At 43.4% G+C, this 14,017-nt stretch overlaps 1 protein-coding gene across 1 annotated transcript in view; it reads right to left on the bottom strand.

The window, feature by feature from the left end:
- Window positions 1-14,017, bottom strand: part of HEPACAM2 (HEPACAM family member 2) — a 32,497-nt gene that overhangs the window by 11,395 nt on the left and 7,085 nt on the right. The window contains 2 exon segments of the mRNA XM_035130001.2: window positions 4,351-4,650; window positions 13,563-13,847. Coding sequence (XP_034985892.2) covers window positions 4,351-4,650; window positions 13,563-13,847 — 585 coding nt within the window.

Here is a 14,017-nt window from a genome sequence, read left to right as displayed (position 1 = left end):
TGAGGCAAAGAAGGCATTGAGGAGTTCTGCCCTTTCTCTGTCCCCTGTTTGCATTTCACCATCTTCTCCTCTGAGTGACCCCACTGTTTCCTTGTTTTTCCTTTTGCTACGGACATACCCATAAAAGCCCTTTTTGTTGCTTTTAACCTCTCTGGCGAGCCTGAGTTCATTCTGTGCTTTAGCTTTTCTGACTTTGTCTCTACACATGCTGGCTATATGTTTGAATTCCTCTCTGGAGATTTCCCCCCTTTTCCATTTTTTGTACATATCCCTTTTAAATCTTAACTCAGTCAAAAGTTCTTTAGATAGCCAGCCTGGCTTCTTTAGGCACCTTCCATGTTTCCGTCTCATTGGTATTGCCTGAAGTTGTGCTTTTAATATCTCCCTTTTAACAAACTCCCAACCATCATGAACTCCCTTCCCTTTTAGTATTACTGTCCATGGGATTTCACCCAGCGTTTCCCTAAGTTTTCTGAAGTCGGCTTTCTTAAAGTCTAGAATTTGGACCTTAGTATGCTTGGTTGCTCCTTTCCGCTGGATAATAAACTCCAGAAGAGCATGGTCACTCCCACCTAATGATCCTGCCACTTCTACCCCACTAACCAAGTCATCACTATTGGTTAGGACCAGATCTAAAATGGCTGATCCTCTTGTTGCTTCTCCCACTTTCTGGACAATGAAGTTGTCTGCAAGGCCAGTGAGGAATCTGTTCGACCTTATGCTCTTGGCTGAGTTTGACATCCAACAAATATCAGGATAGTTGAAATCCCCCATTACTACTATCTCACTTCCTTTGGAATGCTTGGCCATCTGTTCCAGGAAGGCATCATCTGTGTCCTCAGTTTGGCTTGGGGATCTATAGTAAACTCCCACAATGAGATCACTGTTGTTTTTCTCTCCCTTAATTTTGACCCAGATACTCTCAATTTGGCTTTGAAGTTTTAAATCCTGGATCTCTTCACAGGTATACATATCCCTAACATATAAAGCTACTCCTCCTCCTTTCCTGTTTGGTCTATTTCTCTTAAATAGATTGTATCCCTCTATTACTACATTCCAGTCATGAGACTCATCCCACCAGGTTTCAGTGATGCCTATTATGTCATATTTAGTTTGCTGTACCAAGAGCTCAAGTTCATCTTGTTTATTTCCCATGCTCTGTGCATTAGTATACAGACATTGAAGACCGTTGATCATTCCCCCATGTCTCTTATTTAAGGATATTTTCGTCCCACCACTAGGTCTGCATGCTGCTTGCTCCATTTGGTCCTTGACATTTGGATGATCATCTTCAGCATTTGATAGACTCCTACCTTCAGGACCACTGTCTCCCTCCCCCACATAAGTCAGTTTAAAGCCCTCCTGATGAGGTTTTTGAGTTTTGTGGCAAAAACATTCCTCCCAACTTTTGTGAGGTGCAGTCCATCACTTGCCAGAAGTCCATCTTCAAGAAACTGCAGACCATGATCTAGGAATCCAAACCGTTCCTGTTTGCACCATTTGCGAAGCCAGTTGTTCACTTCCCCTATTTTTCCCTCTCTCCCTGGGCCATGTCGTTCAACTGGGAGGACAGAAGAGATGACAATTTGTGCATCTAATTGCTTCAACTTCCTGCCCAGAGCCTCATAATAATTTTTGATCTTCTGTAATGTATCTGCCGTGTACATTCCTTTGGCTGGGAAGCATCCTTGACATCAAAGCATCCTTTGGTGACTGCTCTGAAGTTCCTGTCTGGCTCGCCATCCCCTCTGCTCCTATGGTCCGGGTGGGGTGGGGTGGATCTGAGAGCTGCCAAGAACTCAGGCAGCTGGTATAGGAACCTCTGGTCCCAAGGCAGGAAAGTCTAGATCTGATTGCTTCTCAGGACCATAAGCAGCATGGAGATTCTCCAAATCTCCTTGCTTCTCATCTGAGGAGACCTTAGATTAGACTGAACCCTGACACATACTTTGTGTTATAAGGTGGGGGACATTTGGCCCTCCATATGTTGCTGAGCTACAACTCCCTCCTATCTAGTATGTATGGCTAAGCATGGTCTCCGCAGGCGAAGTCCAAGGGGAGATGCATACTCCAGCAGATCTCCATGGTGATCCAGTGATCCTAAGGAGCCATCAGGCCTGGGCATGCCTGCCTCAATTAAAAAACCCTTTTAAAAAGATCCTTAGTCCCACCCCACCCCCAATTTGTTCCAGGGATGGATCCAGTTTGGGCAGGCACAGGGTGAATAAACCTGATCTGGGGGCTACATATTGGGGCCGCAGACAGATCAGGGGGTCCCTGCAAAATCCCAGTGAAATCCTCTCTAACCAGTGCAGTTAGATCTCTCTAACACAAACTAGATTGGCTATCTTGCCACATGTTCCAACTTATTAGCAACTAATATTGGTTTGATGTAAAGCAAGCCCAATGATATGTAATTATATATATGAGCTCAATTTTTAAATAGTATGAGTTAACTACTGGTAAGATATGATTGGCAATATATTCTTAAAAGTGTAAATAGTGCTTTTTGCAGCTTTTGCTAGCTTTTCAGATCTTACCATAAACTGTAATATTGGTGCTTTTATTATCCTATTCAATTGAGTCCTATTTTACTTCCATGAATAGGGAATATGTAATTTTACACAACACAAAACCTTTGATTATGTTTTTCTTTCCTAGGCGTCATTTAAAAAAACCTGAATAGGTTTCACTGTAAAATTGTAACCTATTTTCCTTTCAGTGTGTTTGAAAACACAGAACTTTCATCTGTGATTATATTAAATCCCTTTGTACAATAGGCAGCTGCTGACCATATTTATCTTAAGCGTAAAGGCTCAGGTCTTTGTGTTGTCAAAGCCAAACAAGTTTGTGAAATGTCCTGTAAGGCAACATCTGAATAACTTGAGTTTACATTAATGTAATGGCTATGTGAAAAAGATATATACTTAATAACAGGGCAGCATGTAAGAGTTATCCTCATTCTAACAAATATTTTTTCTATAAAAAATGGGGGCAGGGAAGGAGAAGGAACTTGTGCAACTTTACACAATGTATTTTAAACATTTATTAACTAATTAATAAAGAAAAATTATTTCAGATCAGCTATAATCTGATAGGAAAGAATTTACCTTATCAGTTTTCTTGTTTAAAGCACCATATGGGTTAACTTGGGATTAATCCCCTTTGGGGTCAAGGGGACTCCCTCCCAAGTAAGCATGCATAGTATTGCAGCCTTGTTGATTCATATTTATTTATCCTGCTTATATCCCACTAGAAAAGCAGCTTACAAGAATCTCATTTGGTCTGTCTCCAAGATATTAGTAAGTTCCACATCCTCCAAACATCAATAAGGTCCATTCATTGTTGGACTGCAGCTCCCATCAGCCCTAGCCAGCATGGCCTTTGAACAGGGATCATGGGAGCTGGAGTCCAACAAAACCTGGAGAGCCGCAGATCCCCCACCCTATCCTTGATTTATCAATGCTGCCTATATTTATGCTTCTGAAGTATGAATGGAAAACTCTTAAGTCTCCTTGTGATCAGGATAGGCGTATACTAATAAGCACATTAAGCTACAGTATAGTGCTGTTCAAGGGCCGGAATGTAGTTACACTGCAGCCGTCACAGGCAGGTAGAACATCAGCAATGTTGGCTCTACTGTTTCCTTGTCAACTTTGGCTCAACTGTTTCATTCACAGCTGAATTACCTAACATACCACTTACCTCTATGTCAGGAACAGAACATGTATTAAAGGCCAACAACTCTAGTTTGGATTAAGGAGTGGAGAAAAGAGCAAAATTTCAGAGATCACCCTTGATTTCTTCCTATATAGGTTCCCTTTCATGTCATTCTTCAGTAAGTAAATACAGTGGGACCTCGACTTACGAATTTAATCCGTTCCAAATGCACATTCGTAGGTTGAAAACTTCATAAGTCGAGTTTCCCATAGGAAAAGCGGTTTCCCATAGGAATGCATTGGAAACGGAAAAATTCGTAAGTCGAGGAAACCGCATCTAAAAACTCATAAGTCGAGGAAACCGCATCTAGCTGCAAACGGGTTTTCCGCTCGTAAGTCGAAAACGTCGGATGTCGAGGAGCTTGTATGTCGAGGTCCCACTGTATAGTTATATTGATTGATCCTACTACATAAATTAGTCACTGCATCAGTGTTGTTGTTTTGTGCTGAAGATGCCAAACCTTTCATAAAGGGCACCTCTATGCTATAAACTTTGGTCTCATTTGTACCTATTGAATTACAATGATCTCCTAGGCAGGAACCACAAGATATTGGCTGGCTGAGTTTTCTGACAGTAGCTTGGACGTTTTGTACAAACCTTGTAGGTTGACATGCAAACATTCATTCTTACCTTTTGGCATCATAATCACAAATATGTGGGTTTCTTTCCACTTCCCAGTCTTGTTGTTGAGAGCTCTGCACCTGTATTCTTCTGTTTTCTGCGTCACCTTCTCAGATACAACTTCCAGGGACCTTCCGTACTTAATGAGGCGCGTGGAGTTGTCGGCCCTCTGGGTCCATGAATAAAAAATATTTGGTGGATTGGAATCTGCTGAGCAGTAAAGCTGGACTGCTTCCCCTTTGTTAAACGTAAAATAATCCCCTAACTTCTGGCCATTGTCAGAATTTATGGTAAGTCCATAGGGCCCATCTGTGTGAATATAACAATTAAAGAGAGAGAACATAAACTCAACAGAAACATGACAAATGACTGCTGTTATGTCAAATCTTCCAACTGCAATATTTCTCTTTCACGTGCTGCCTTTTCTAGCTGTAGCTTAAATCCATATAAAGATGATCTTTGGCTTCGTTGCATTTTAAACTTTCTTTCCATTCTGAGGCCTCCTTCGCATGTACCGCTAAACTGCAATTTAGTGTTACGAGGATGAGCCACAGTGAGAGACTGGCTTTCAACCACCCCTTCTCTCTCCGTGGAGGCTGTGAGGAGGAGAGCAGACATTTCTGATTAAGCATAGTTTAGCTTTACCTCCCACCCCTAAACGGTTAAACAATGGTTTGTTGAAACAATACAGCTTCTTAAGCCATAGATTGAAACTGTCCTGCTTCAAGTTAGGATGGAAAATGCGCCTCCTCCCAAATGTAGCTATTAACAGAAAAAAAGACCTACGAAAAGCTTCTATTGACATACTTAATGTCATATCTAGGTTGGACCTTATTCCACCCAGACAATAGCATAGCTCTCAGAAGGGGTTGCTTCCAAGCCAAATCTAAAAAACGAGGGCATTGGTTTTTCCCTCTAAAATGTATTGACTTACCATAAGCATATGTACAAATCAGGACTACTGTCACATTCAAATTGCAAAACTCTTTCAATCCTCCTGACTGCTCTGGTTTCAGCCCCCCAGGGTGCCAGGAAGATGTGACCTGAATTCCACCTACCTAGGACAACTTCGCTGCCCATTAAACAAGCATCTTTCACTACAACACTATAGTAAAGCTGGGATAAATGGCCATTTCTTCATTTTACACAACAGAACAGTGGATCTAAAACCACAAAAACTTGTTTGAACCTTGCACAAGAGTGAAACTCCTCTATTTACATATCAAGGTAAATTACATAAGATTTCTATTTACAGGGGGAGGAGAGGGATAAATTAGTTCTGGAATAACTCTAGGGTAAATAGAGTTTATGGTGCTTGCAGCTGGGTTTTTATTTACTGAACAGTTGCGCTGTAGACCTAGGAGATGCACCCTAGCCAATCAACCAAGGATTCCTTACTTCTTCATATGACTCTGACTTCCAGAGGCATCAGCTTGTGAGGGTGATTGCGGAGGGGGTGAAAACATTGTGTGTGTGACGTCGGAACATTGGGAGGAGCTGGGGGCGGAGCCAAATGCAGTTGCACAGTTTCAATGGCTGCTCCTCTGCCTCCTCTTGGCGTGCCACCGGTGGGAGGTTGCTTCAACCTTCATTCCCCTCCATGGTGGGGGGAGGAGGAGGAGAAGGAGCCGGCCACTGGAGCAGCGACATTGGGGGACAGCCTCCCCCCAAAATATAGGGGCCTCACAAAAGGGCTTAGCCCCCTGGAGCTGGCATACCTGCATGTCTTCACAAGGGGAAACATGAGCTGATGAGGCCATGTGTATCAAAGCAACCATATTGTCAGGGACTGTGGCTGAACTGAAAACCACCTGGGCTTGGTTTGGAGCTTATGACCAGGTGAACTTAAGCTTCGGAGCCTTCTTTGCTCACAGGAGGAAATGAGGCTATGCATATGGGGCTCCTGAAATTGGCAGGATGTCTGCAGCTTCTGGATTTTCTGAGTTTGGTATAAATACAAGCAACTTGACATTCTTTCCTGGTCCAACCTGCTCAATCTCAGGTATCAGATAGGAAAGAGAAGGCATTTGTTCTCTAGTCACCCTGGATCTTCAGGGCACAATGAAGCCAGCACATGTATGTGCTTGCACACAGGTGTTCAGACAGCTAGGTAAAAGGCAAAGGACCCCTGGATGGTTAAGTCCAGTCAAAGGCGACTATGGGATTGCGGCGCTCATCTCGCTTCAGGCCAAGGGAGCCGGCATTTGTCCACAGACAGCCTTCTGGGTCATGTGGCCAGCATGACTAAACCACTTCTAGTGCAACCGTGACGGAAAACAGAGCGCATGGAAATGCCGTTTACCTTCCCGCCATAGCAGTACCTATTTATCTACTTCCACTGGTGTGCTTTCAAACTGCTAGGTGCGCAGGAGCTGGGACAGACCAATGGGAGCTCACTCCATTGCAAGCCCAAGAGCCTCAGTGGTTTAGACCACAGGACCACCCGCATCAGCTAGAGAAAGGGTTAGTCAATACTGCCTCAGCACCAGGAAATGGGAGAATCTGTGGTAGAACAGGATGCTACCATGGGACCACCATCTTCACAGCAAACACACTGCTATCTGTGCAGGGCCGTCTGCCAGCTGTGCCCTGCCTCCGCCTGCTCGGCTAAAGCGAGACAGCAGCAGCGGCAGCAAAGATGCCTCCGTCAAAGGAAACCTGGACCTGGGCTACCTTCCGCCCACACTCCTTCAAGTCACAACGAGCACAGACAGCACTGCCCGACAATGCTCCGTGGTACCTCCTTTGGATGCATGAGGTGCCATGGAGCATTGTGGGGCAGCACTGTCTGTGCTCGCTGTGACTTGAAGGAGTGTGGGCGGAAGGTAGCCCAGGTCCAGGTCCAGGTTTCCCCCGACGCAGGCAGCTCTGCTGCCGCTGCTGCCGCCTCGCTTCAGCCACTGCTGCCGGGAAAGGAGCGGAGCGGGCAAGGCAGAGGCGGAGGTGCGGGCAGCTCCGTGAGCCTCCTTGATGCGCCCCCTGCTGGGCGGGCGCCCTGGCGCACCACGCCAGTCAGTCCAATAGGAAGGACGGCCCTGTATCTGTGTAAGGGGGGAAGTTGCTCCTCCTCCCGGCCCCATCTTGTGCAGTAAAGTGTAGAAAGAGATAACTTTTGCAAGATCTGCTATTTTGTGGGCAGTTCCAGAACTCAATGAAAGTAAAGCCCAGGTTGCCTGCTGAACTAAAACAAATGCCTCATCACACTTGCTGAACAATTTAATCTACACATGCCTTGTTTCTACTTTTTCTTTACAAAATGGTTTTGCATGGTTACCAACATGGAGCCAATGGCTAGCAAGGGAAAAGGTGGTCCTGTAATAGCACAGAGGCCCCCCCTTACCTGAAGTGATCACATCTACCAAATTCTCCTTTCAAGTCATATAATTCAATATGAACTTTATCAATAGCACAGTAAAATCCCTGTTTGCCAGCTACCAGTTCTCCCAATAAGAAGCCAGTCCTGGCCCCAGGGTCCATGTATATACCATATGCCATTGCTGCCAGGAGAATTGCAGTAATAATAAAGGTCACTCACAGTAAATACTTGCCATCTGCTCAGAAACAAGATGGATAACAGTTTCGTGGTGACAGGCGCCAATTGGTCATGTTCCCACTGAGACGTAAATTGTTGCTAAGAAGTGGTGATTTATTATTTTACAAGTCATTTAGTAAATAGCATTTACTGAGTCAAAATGAAAGGTTCCCTCTTTGGAGAACAGCATCAGAAAAGTGCCAGAGAAGAATTATTCTGAAAATGTCCTTTAAAAGCTAGAAGTATTTCATCTAAAAATAAAATAAAATGTTTTCAGATGATTAAATAAAAATAAAAATCAGTACTACTCATGGTCTGTTTGGTTTGTCTGCTAATTGCAAAACACATGTACTAAAAGCCAATTGCACTTTCGTACGGAAATCACTTAGTGCAAAACTAGGAAGGACAGATTGGCCTTCCTGACCAAATACTGCATAACCAAAGCTAAAGAGAAGGTTCACACTGGTGCTCAACACTGTTACAAAATACCCATTATGGAAAGCCTCAAATTAGTACCAATGGTTGCAATAATAATGGACATTGCAGTGTGCTGCATGGTATCAAGTCACACCCACAGCATACATTTAAAGCACTCTTATACCACTTGAAAGTTCTAGCTCCGCCCCTCCACAAATCATGAGAACTGCAGTTTGAGCTACAATTCCCAGAATCCTTAACAAACTATGGTTCCCAGGATTCTCAGGGGAGAGAAGCCGTAAATGGCATGGATGTGGCTAGGAAGGAAAGAAGCATTCAGTCAATCCAAAGCCCATCATATATATGTGATGCTTATGACTCATTCAGAGATGCGATAGGATTATGAGCCAAGGAGTCTGGCAAAAGCTAGTTGGTGCTGACCTTTAAAGCCCTAAACGCCTTCAGCCCAGTATACCTGAAGGAGCGTCTCCACCCTATTACTCCATCCCATTACTCAGCCCAGACACTGAGGTCCTCCTCTGAGGGTCTTCTGCTGGTTCCCTCACTGCGAGAAGCGAGTTACAGGGAACCAGGCAAAGGTTCCAAAATTTTATGCCTAGAAGTACTTGATCTGGATCCATTTAAACATTTAGATTTGCTTACCGGTAGGTTTACCTACAAAATGGCTTTCTGAAGGCCTGTTCACCACTTATTGGTGTTTTAAATGATCCATGGTTATAGCCTACTGTTATAGGTCATCTGTGGTGAAGGTACCTTCACCAAAACAGTTCTTCATATCTGTCAAACTAAAGAATGGTGCCCAAAGCAAACATCAGCTGCTAGCCCCATATCCTATGTAGCCTACGCTCAATGTCTACAAGAAGAATTTTGAAATATTTCTCAAACTATCTGTGGTGAGAGCACAGATGCATTAAGTAATTTTTCAGTTATTATTTCCAAAATTGTTATATTTAAATTAATTTCTAATCGTATTTGCAGATTAGGCAATCCCACTATCTGTAATGGCAACCTTTTTACATCAACATGGCTGTTAATTCTTCACAGCAACTTGATTTTTATGGGCAGTGAGTGAGTTTATTACATTTATGGTTATACTTCTGCTTAGAATGTTTATCGATCAGGTATTAGTGTGTATTTTAATTTTATATGTAGTTTCATCACACCGTTCAGGCATATTAGCTAAGAGACAAAATTCATTGTGACAAATTGTTGGGATGCTTTATTGAACAACCAAAGGAGACCAGTATGGTTGAACTGTATTTGGTCTTTGGTACAGATTATTGTTTACAGTATTTACTTTTATATTAAAGTGGTTTAGATCTCCTCAAATGAGCAATAATTGTTCACACAATTCTCACTTCTGTCCCTGCCCATTTTGTTGCTAGTGTTTGGTTTTGGGCTTTATACACCTTGATTTTGGTTCCTGTAAATGGCATTTCCATATTTTGGCTCATAAGGTAATTCTTCTCTTGGAAGTGTACCCACCATGTTTTCTCAACTTCCATCATTTCATCTCTAAACCCCATATTTACTTAATGTCGCCAGTTTTTGACATGCTTCCAACACCTTCCCGAGTCAACAAAGCTTCTTTCAAGAGTGGATCAAGTAAACCGGTTTGCTTACAGCTTGGTTAAACAAAGTTATCCTTTATCTTGTTGGTCAAATCATTCCAGTCTCCAAAATACTGCATATAATTAACACATATAACTAACCTAACATGGAACAGCCATAATTTTGATCTAGTTGTATCCATTCAGATGGGTAACATTTTGTTGGGAGCTGCCCAGTATGGCTGGAGCAACCCAGTCAGATGGGTGGCTTATTATTATTATTATTATTATTAGTAGTAGTAGTAGTAGTAGTAGTAGTATTAACTGCATGGACAAAGAGACAGGTGAAACATTGGTTTTCTAACCATTCTGTACTTCAATTCTCTTTAGCCTTACCTAGAACTGACCTTCTGTCATAATGAGAAGGTGCCATCATGAGAGCTCAATGGAAGTTTACTATGGTCCAAAAGGCAGACTAGGGTTTGCATCCAGATGGGAGGAATATTGTATTAGTTTCGCTGATTATACATGCTAGTGCTTCTGTCCTGTTTTCTAACATTCCTTTCACACTACAGTACCTGTTGTGCTATGGAAATGTAACTTTTTGACCACTATATAAGGATGTCGTGTTAAATTTCATTCACACCTGTGGGTACAGTGTGACACAACAGTGAATGTTGTTGGACAACGTTGCTGCTCCCCTACCCTTTCTTCACATGTGCAATTCTGTTCCTCAGTGATTCACTCATGAACGTGGTTGGAAAGAACTGTATGCCTCTATACTGCTCCAAATGTTGACACTTAGTTGTTGTTTAGTCGTTTAGTCGTGTCTGACTCTTCGTGACCCCATGGACCATAGCACGCCAGGCACTCCTGTCTTGCGCTGCCTCCCGCAGTTTGGTCAAACTCCTGTTCGTAGCTTCGAGAACACTGTCCAACCATCTTGTCCTCTGACGTCCCCTTCTCCTAGTGCCCTCAATCTTTCCCAACATCAGGGTCTTTTCCAAGGATTCTTCTCTTCTCATGAGGTGGCCAAAGTATTGGAGCCTCAGCTTCACGATCTGTCCTTCCAGGGAGCACTCAGGGCTGATTTCCTTAAGAATGGATAGGTTTGATCTTCTCGCAGTCCATGGGACTCTCAAGAGTCTCCTCCAGCACCACAATTCAAAAGCATCAATTCTTCGGCGATCAGCCTTCTTTATGGTCCAGCTCTCACTTCCATACATCACTACTGGGAAAACCATAGCTTTAACTATACAGACCTTTGTCGGCAAGGTGATGTCTCTGCTTTTTAAGATGCTGTCTAGGTTTGTCATTGCTTTTCTCCCATGAAGCAGGCGTCTTTTAATTTCGTGACTGCTGTCACCACCTGCAGTGATCAAGGAGCCCAAGAAGGTGAAATCTCTCACTGCCTCCATTTCTTCCCCTTCTATTTGCCAGGAGGTGATGGGACCAGTGGCCATGATCTTGGTTTTTTTGATGTTGAGCTTCAGACCATATTTTGCGCTCTCCTCTTTCACCCTCATTAAAAGGTTCTTTAATTCCTCCTCACTTTCTGCCATCAAGGTTGTGTCATCTACATATCTGAGGTTGTTGATATTTCTTCCGGCAATCTTAATTCCGGCTTGGGATTCATCTAGTCCAGCCTTTCGCATGATGAATTCTGCATATGAGTTAAATAAGCAGGGAGACAATATACAACCTTGTCGTACTCCTTTCCCAATTTTGAACCTCTCATTTGTTCCATATCCAGTTCTAACTGTAGCTTCTTGTCCCACATAGAGATTTCTCAGGAGACAGATGAGGTGATCAGGCACTCCCATTTCTTTAAGAACTTGCCATAGTTTGCTGTGGTCGACACAGTCAAAGGCTTTTGCATAGTCAATGAAGCAGAAGTAGATGTTTTTCTGGAACTCTCTAGCTTTCTCCATAATCCAGCGCATGTTTGCTATTTGGTCTCTGGTTCCTCTGCCCTTTCGAAATCCAGCTTGCACTTCTGGGGGTTCTCGGTCCACATACTGCTTAAGCCTGCCTTGTAGAATTTTAAGCATAACCTTGCTAGCGTGTGAAATGAGCGCAATTGTGCGGTAGTTGGAGCATTCTTTGGCACTGCCCTTCTTTGGAATTGGGATGTAGACTGATCTTCTCCAATCCTCTGGCCATTGCTGAGTTTTCCAAACTTGCTGGCATATTGGGTGTAGCACCTTAACAGCATCATCTTTTAAAATTTTAAATAGTTCAGCTGGAATATAATCACTTCCACTGGCCTTGTTATTAGCAGTGCTTTCTAAGGCCCATTTGACTTCACTCTCCAAGATGTCTGGCTCAAGGTCAGCAACCACACTACCTGGGGTGTATGAGACCTCCATATCTTTCTGGTATAATTCCTCTGTGTATTCTTGCCACCTCTTCTTGATGTCTTCTGCTTCTGTTAGGTCCTTACCACTTTTGTCCTTGATTATGGTAATCTTTGTACGAAATGTTCCTTTCATGTCTCCAATTTTCTTGAACAGATCTCTGGTTTTCCCCATTCTATTGTTTTCCTCTATTTCTTTGCATTGCTCATTTAAGAAGACCCTCTTGTCTCTCCTTGCTGTTTTTTGGAAATCTGCATTCAGTTTCCTGTATCTTTCCCTTTCTCCCTTGCATTTTGCTTGCCTCCTCTCCTCCGCTATTTGTAAGGCCTCGTTGGACAGCCATTTTGCTTTCTTGCATTTCCTTTTCCTTGGGATGGTTTTCGTTGCTGCCTCCTGTATAATGTTACGAGCCTCCATCCATAGTTCTTCAGGCACTCTGTCCACCAAATCTAAATCCTTAAACCTGTTCCTCACTTCCACTGTGTATTCATAAGGGATTTGATTCAGATTGTATCTTACTGGCCCAGTGGTTTTTCCTACTTTCTTCAGTTTAAGCTGGAATTTTGCTATAAGAAGCTGATGATCTGAGTTACAGTCAGCTCCAGGTCTTGTTTTTGCTGACTGTATAGAACTTCTCCATCTTTGGCTGCAGAGAATATAATCAATCTGATTTCGATGCTGCCCATTTGGTGATATCCATGTGTAGAGTCGTCTCTTGTGTTGTTGGAAGAGAGTGTTTGTGATGACCAGCTGGTTGACACTTTACTCCCATAATTTTCTGGGTTAGTGGAGGAAACAGAATAAACTTCTGTGTGAATGCAGCCCAGGGCTGCAGACACTATGGTTCAATCTGTCACTCAGTCACAAAGGTTATTGGGGCTGGGGATAGCCACTCTCTCTTAGCCTAGCCTACCCCACAGGGCTGGTGTGAGGTTAAAAGGGGAGGGTGGGTATTCTTCAGCTGCTTGGAGAATACAGTGGTACCTCTGGTTACGAACTTAATTCGTTCCAGAGGTCCGTTCTTAACCTGAAACTGTTCTAAACTAGAGGCGTGCTTTCGCTAATGGGGCCTCTTGCTACCGCTGCACTGCCAGCACACAATTTCCATTCTCATCCTGGGGTTCTTAACTCAAGGTAACTCTTCCAGGTTAGCGGAGTTTGTAACCTGAGGCGTTTGTAACTTGAGGTACCACTGTATGTGGGATATAAACAAATAATCTACTGTAATGGCAAAGAGCTACCATTTGTCCACTATCACTCTTAATTCTCCCCACCACCACCTCCTTCTCTCAGTTCAGCTACTATATGCAACATATGGACTACATTACTGTATATGCTACTCACAATATATAGTTGGCATGATCACGTCACTCTCCATTGCGCTGACTGGGTTTTCTGCTAAACAGCTGTAATTCCCAATGGCTTCTTTGACGACAGGGACAATCTGAAGCGTGCTGTTGTTTGCGGACAAGGAATAGATAGTGCCAGCTTCAATGGGATCTCCATTTTTCAACCACTGGTAAGCGACCCGTGTGCCTTCCTCCACAGTGCAGTTCAAAGTAATGTTCCCACTGTTCTCCACGACTCCAGCAAAGGGTTCAATGTATATGACTGGCTTTGTGACAGGAACTGCAATATAAAAGATCTTTGAAGTTAGGATCAATGTATTTTAACCAAGGAGCGGGTAACCTTTGGCCCTCTGGATGTTGCTAGATCCCCCTCCCAGAGTCCCCTGGCAGCATGGCCAATGGGTTTACAATTTATTTGCTGAATAATTTAGGAACCAGGGGGAAACTGCT

Source organism: Zootoca vivipara, chromosome 12, assembly GCF_963506605.1.
Source record: "Zootoca vivipara chromosome 12, rZooViv1.1, whole genome shotgun sequence".
In the NCBI taxonomy this organism is placed as follows: Eukaryota; Metazoa; Chordata; class Lepidosauria; order Squamata; family Lacertidae; genus Zootoca; species Zootoca vivipara.
The sequence above is the reverse complement of the archived record's forward strand: the minus strand, read 5'-3'. Positions and strand labels throughout refer to the sequence as shown.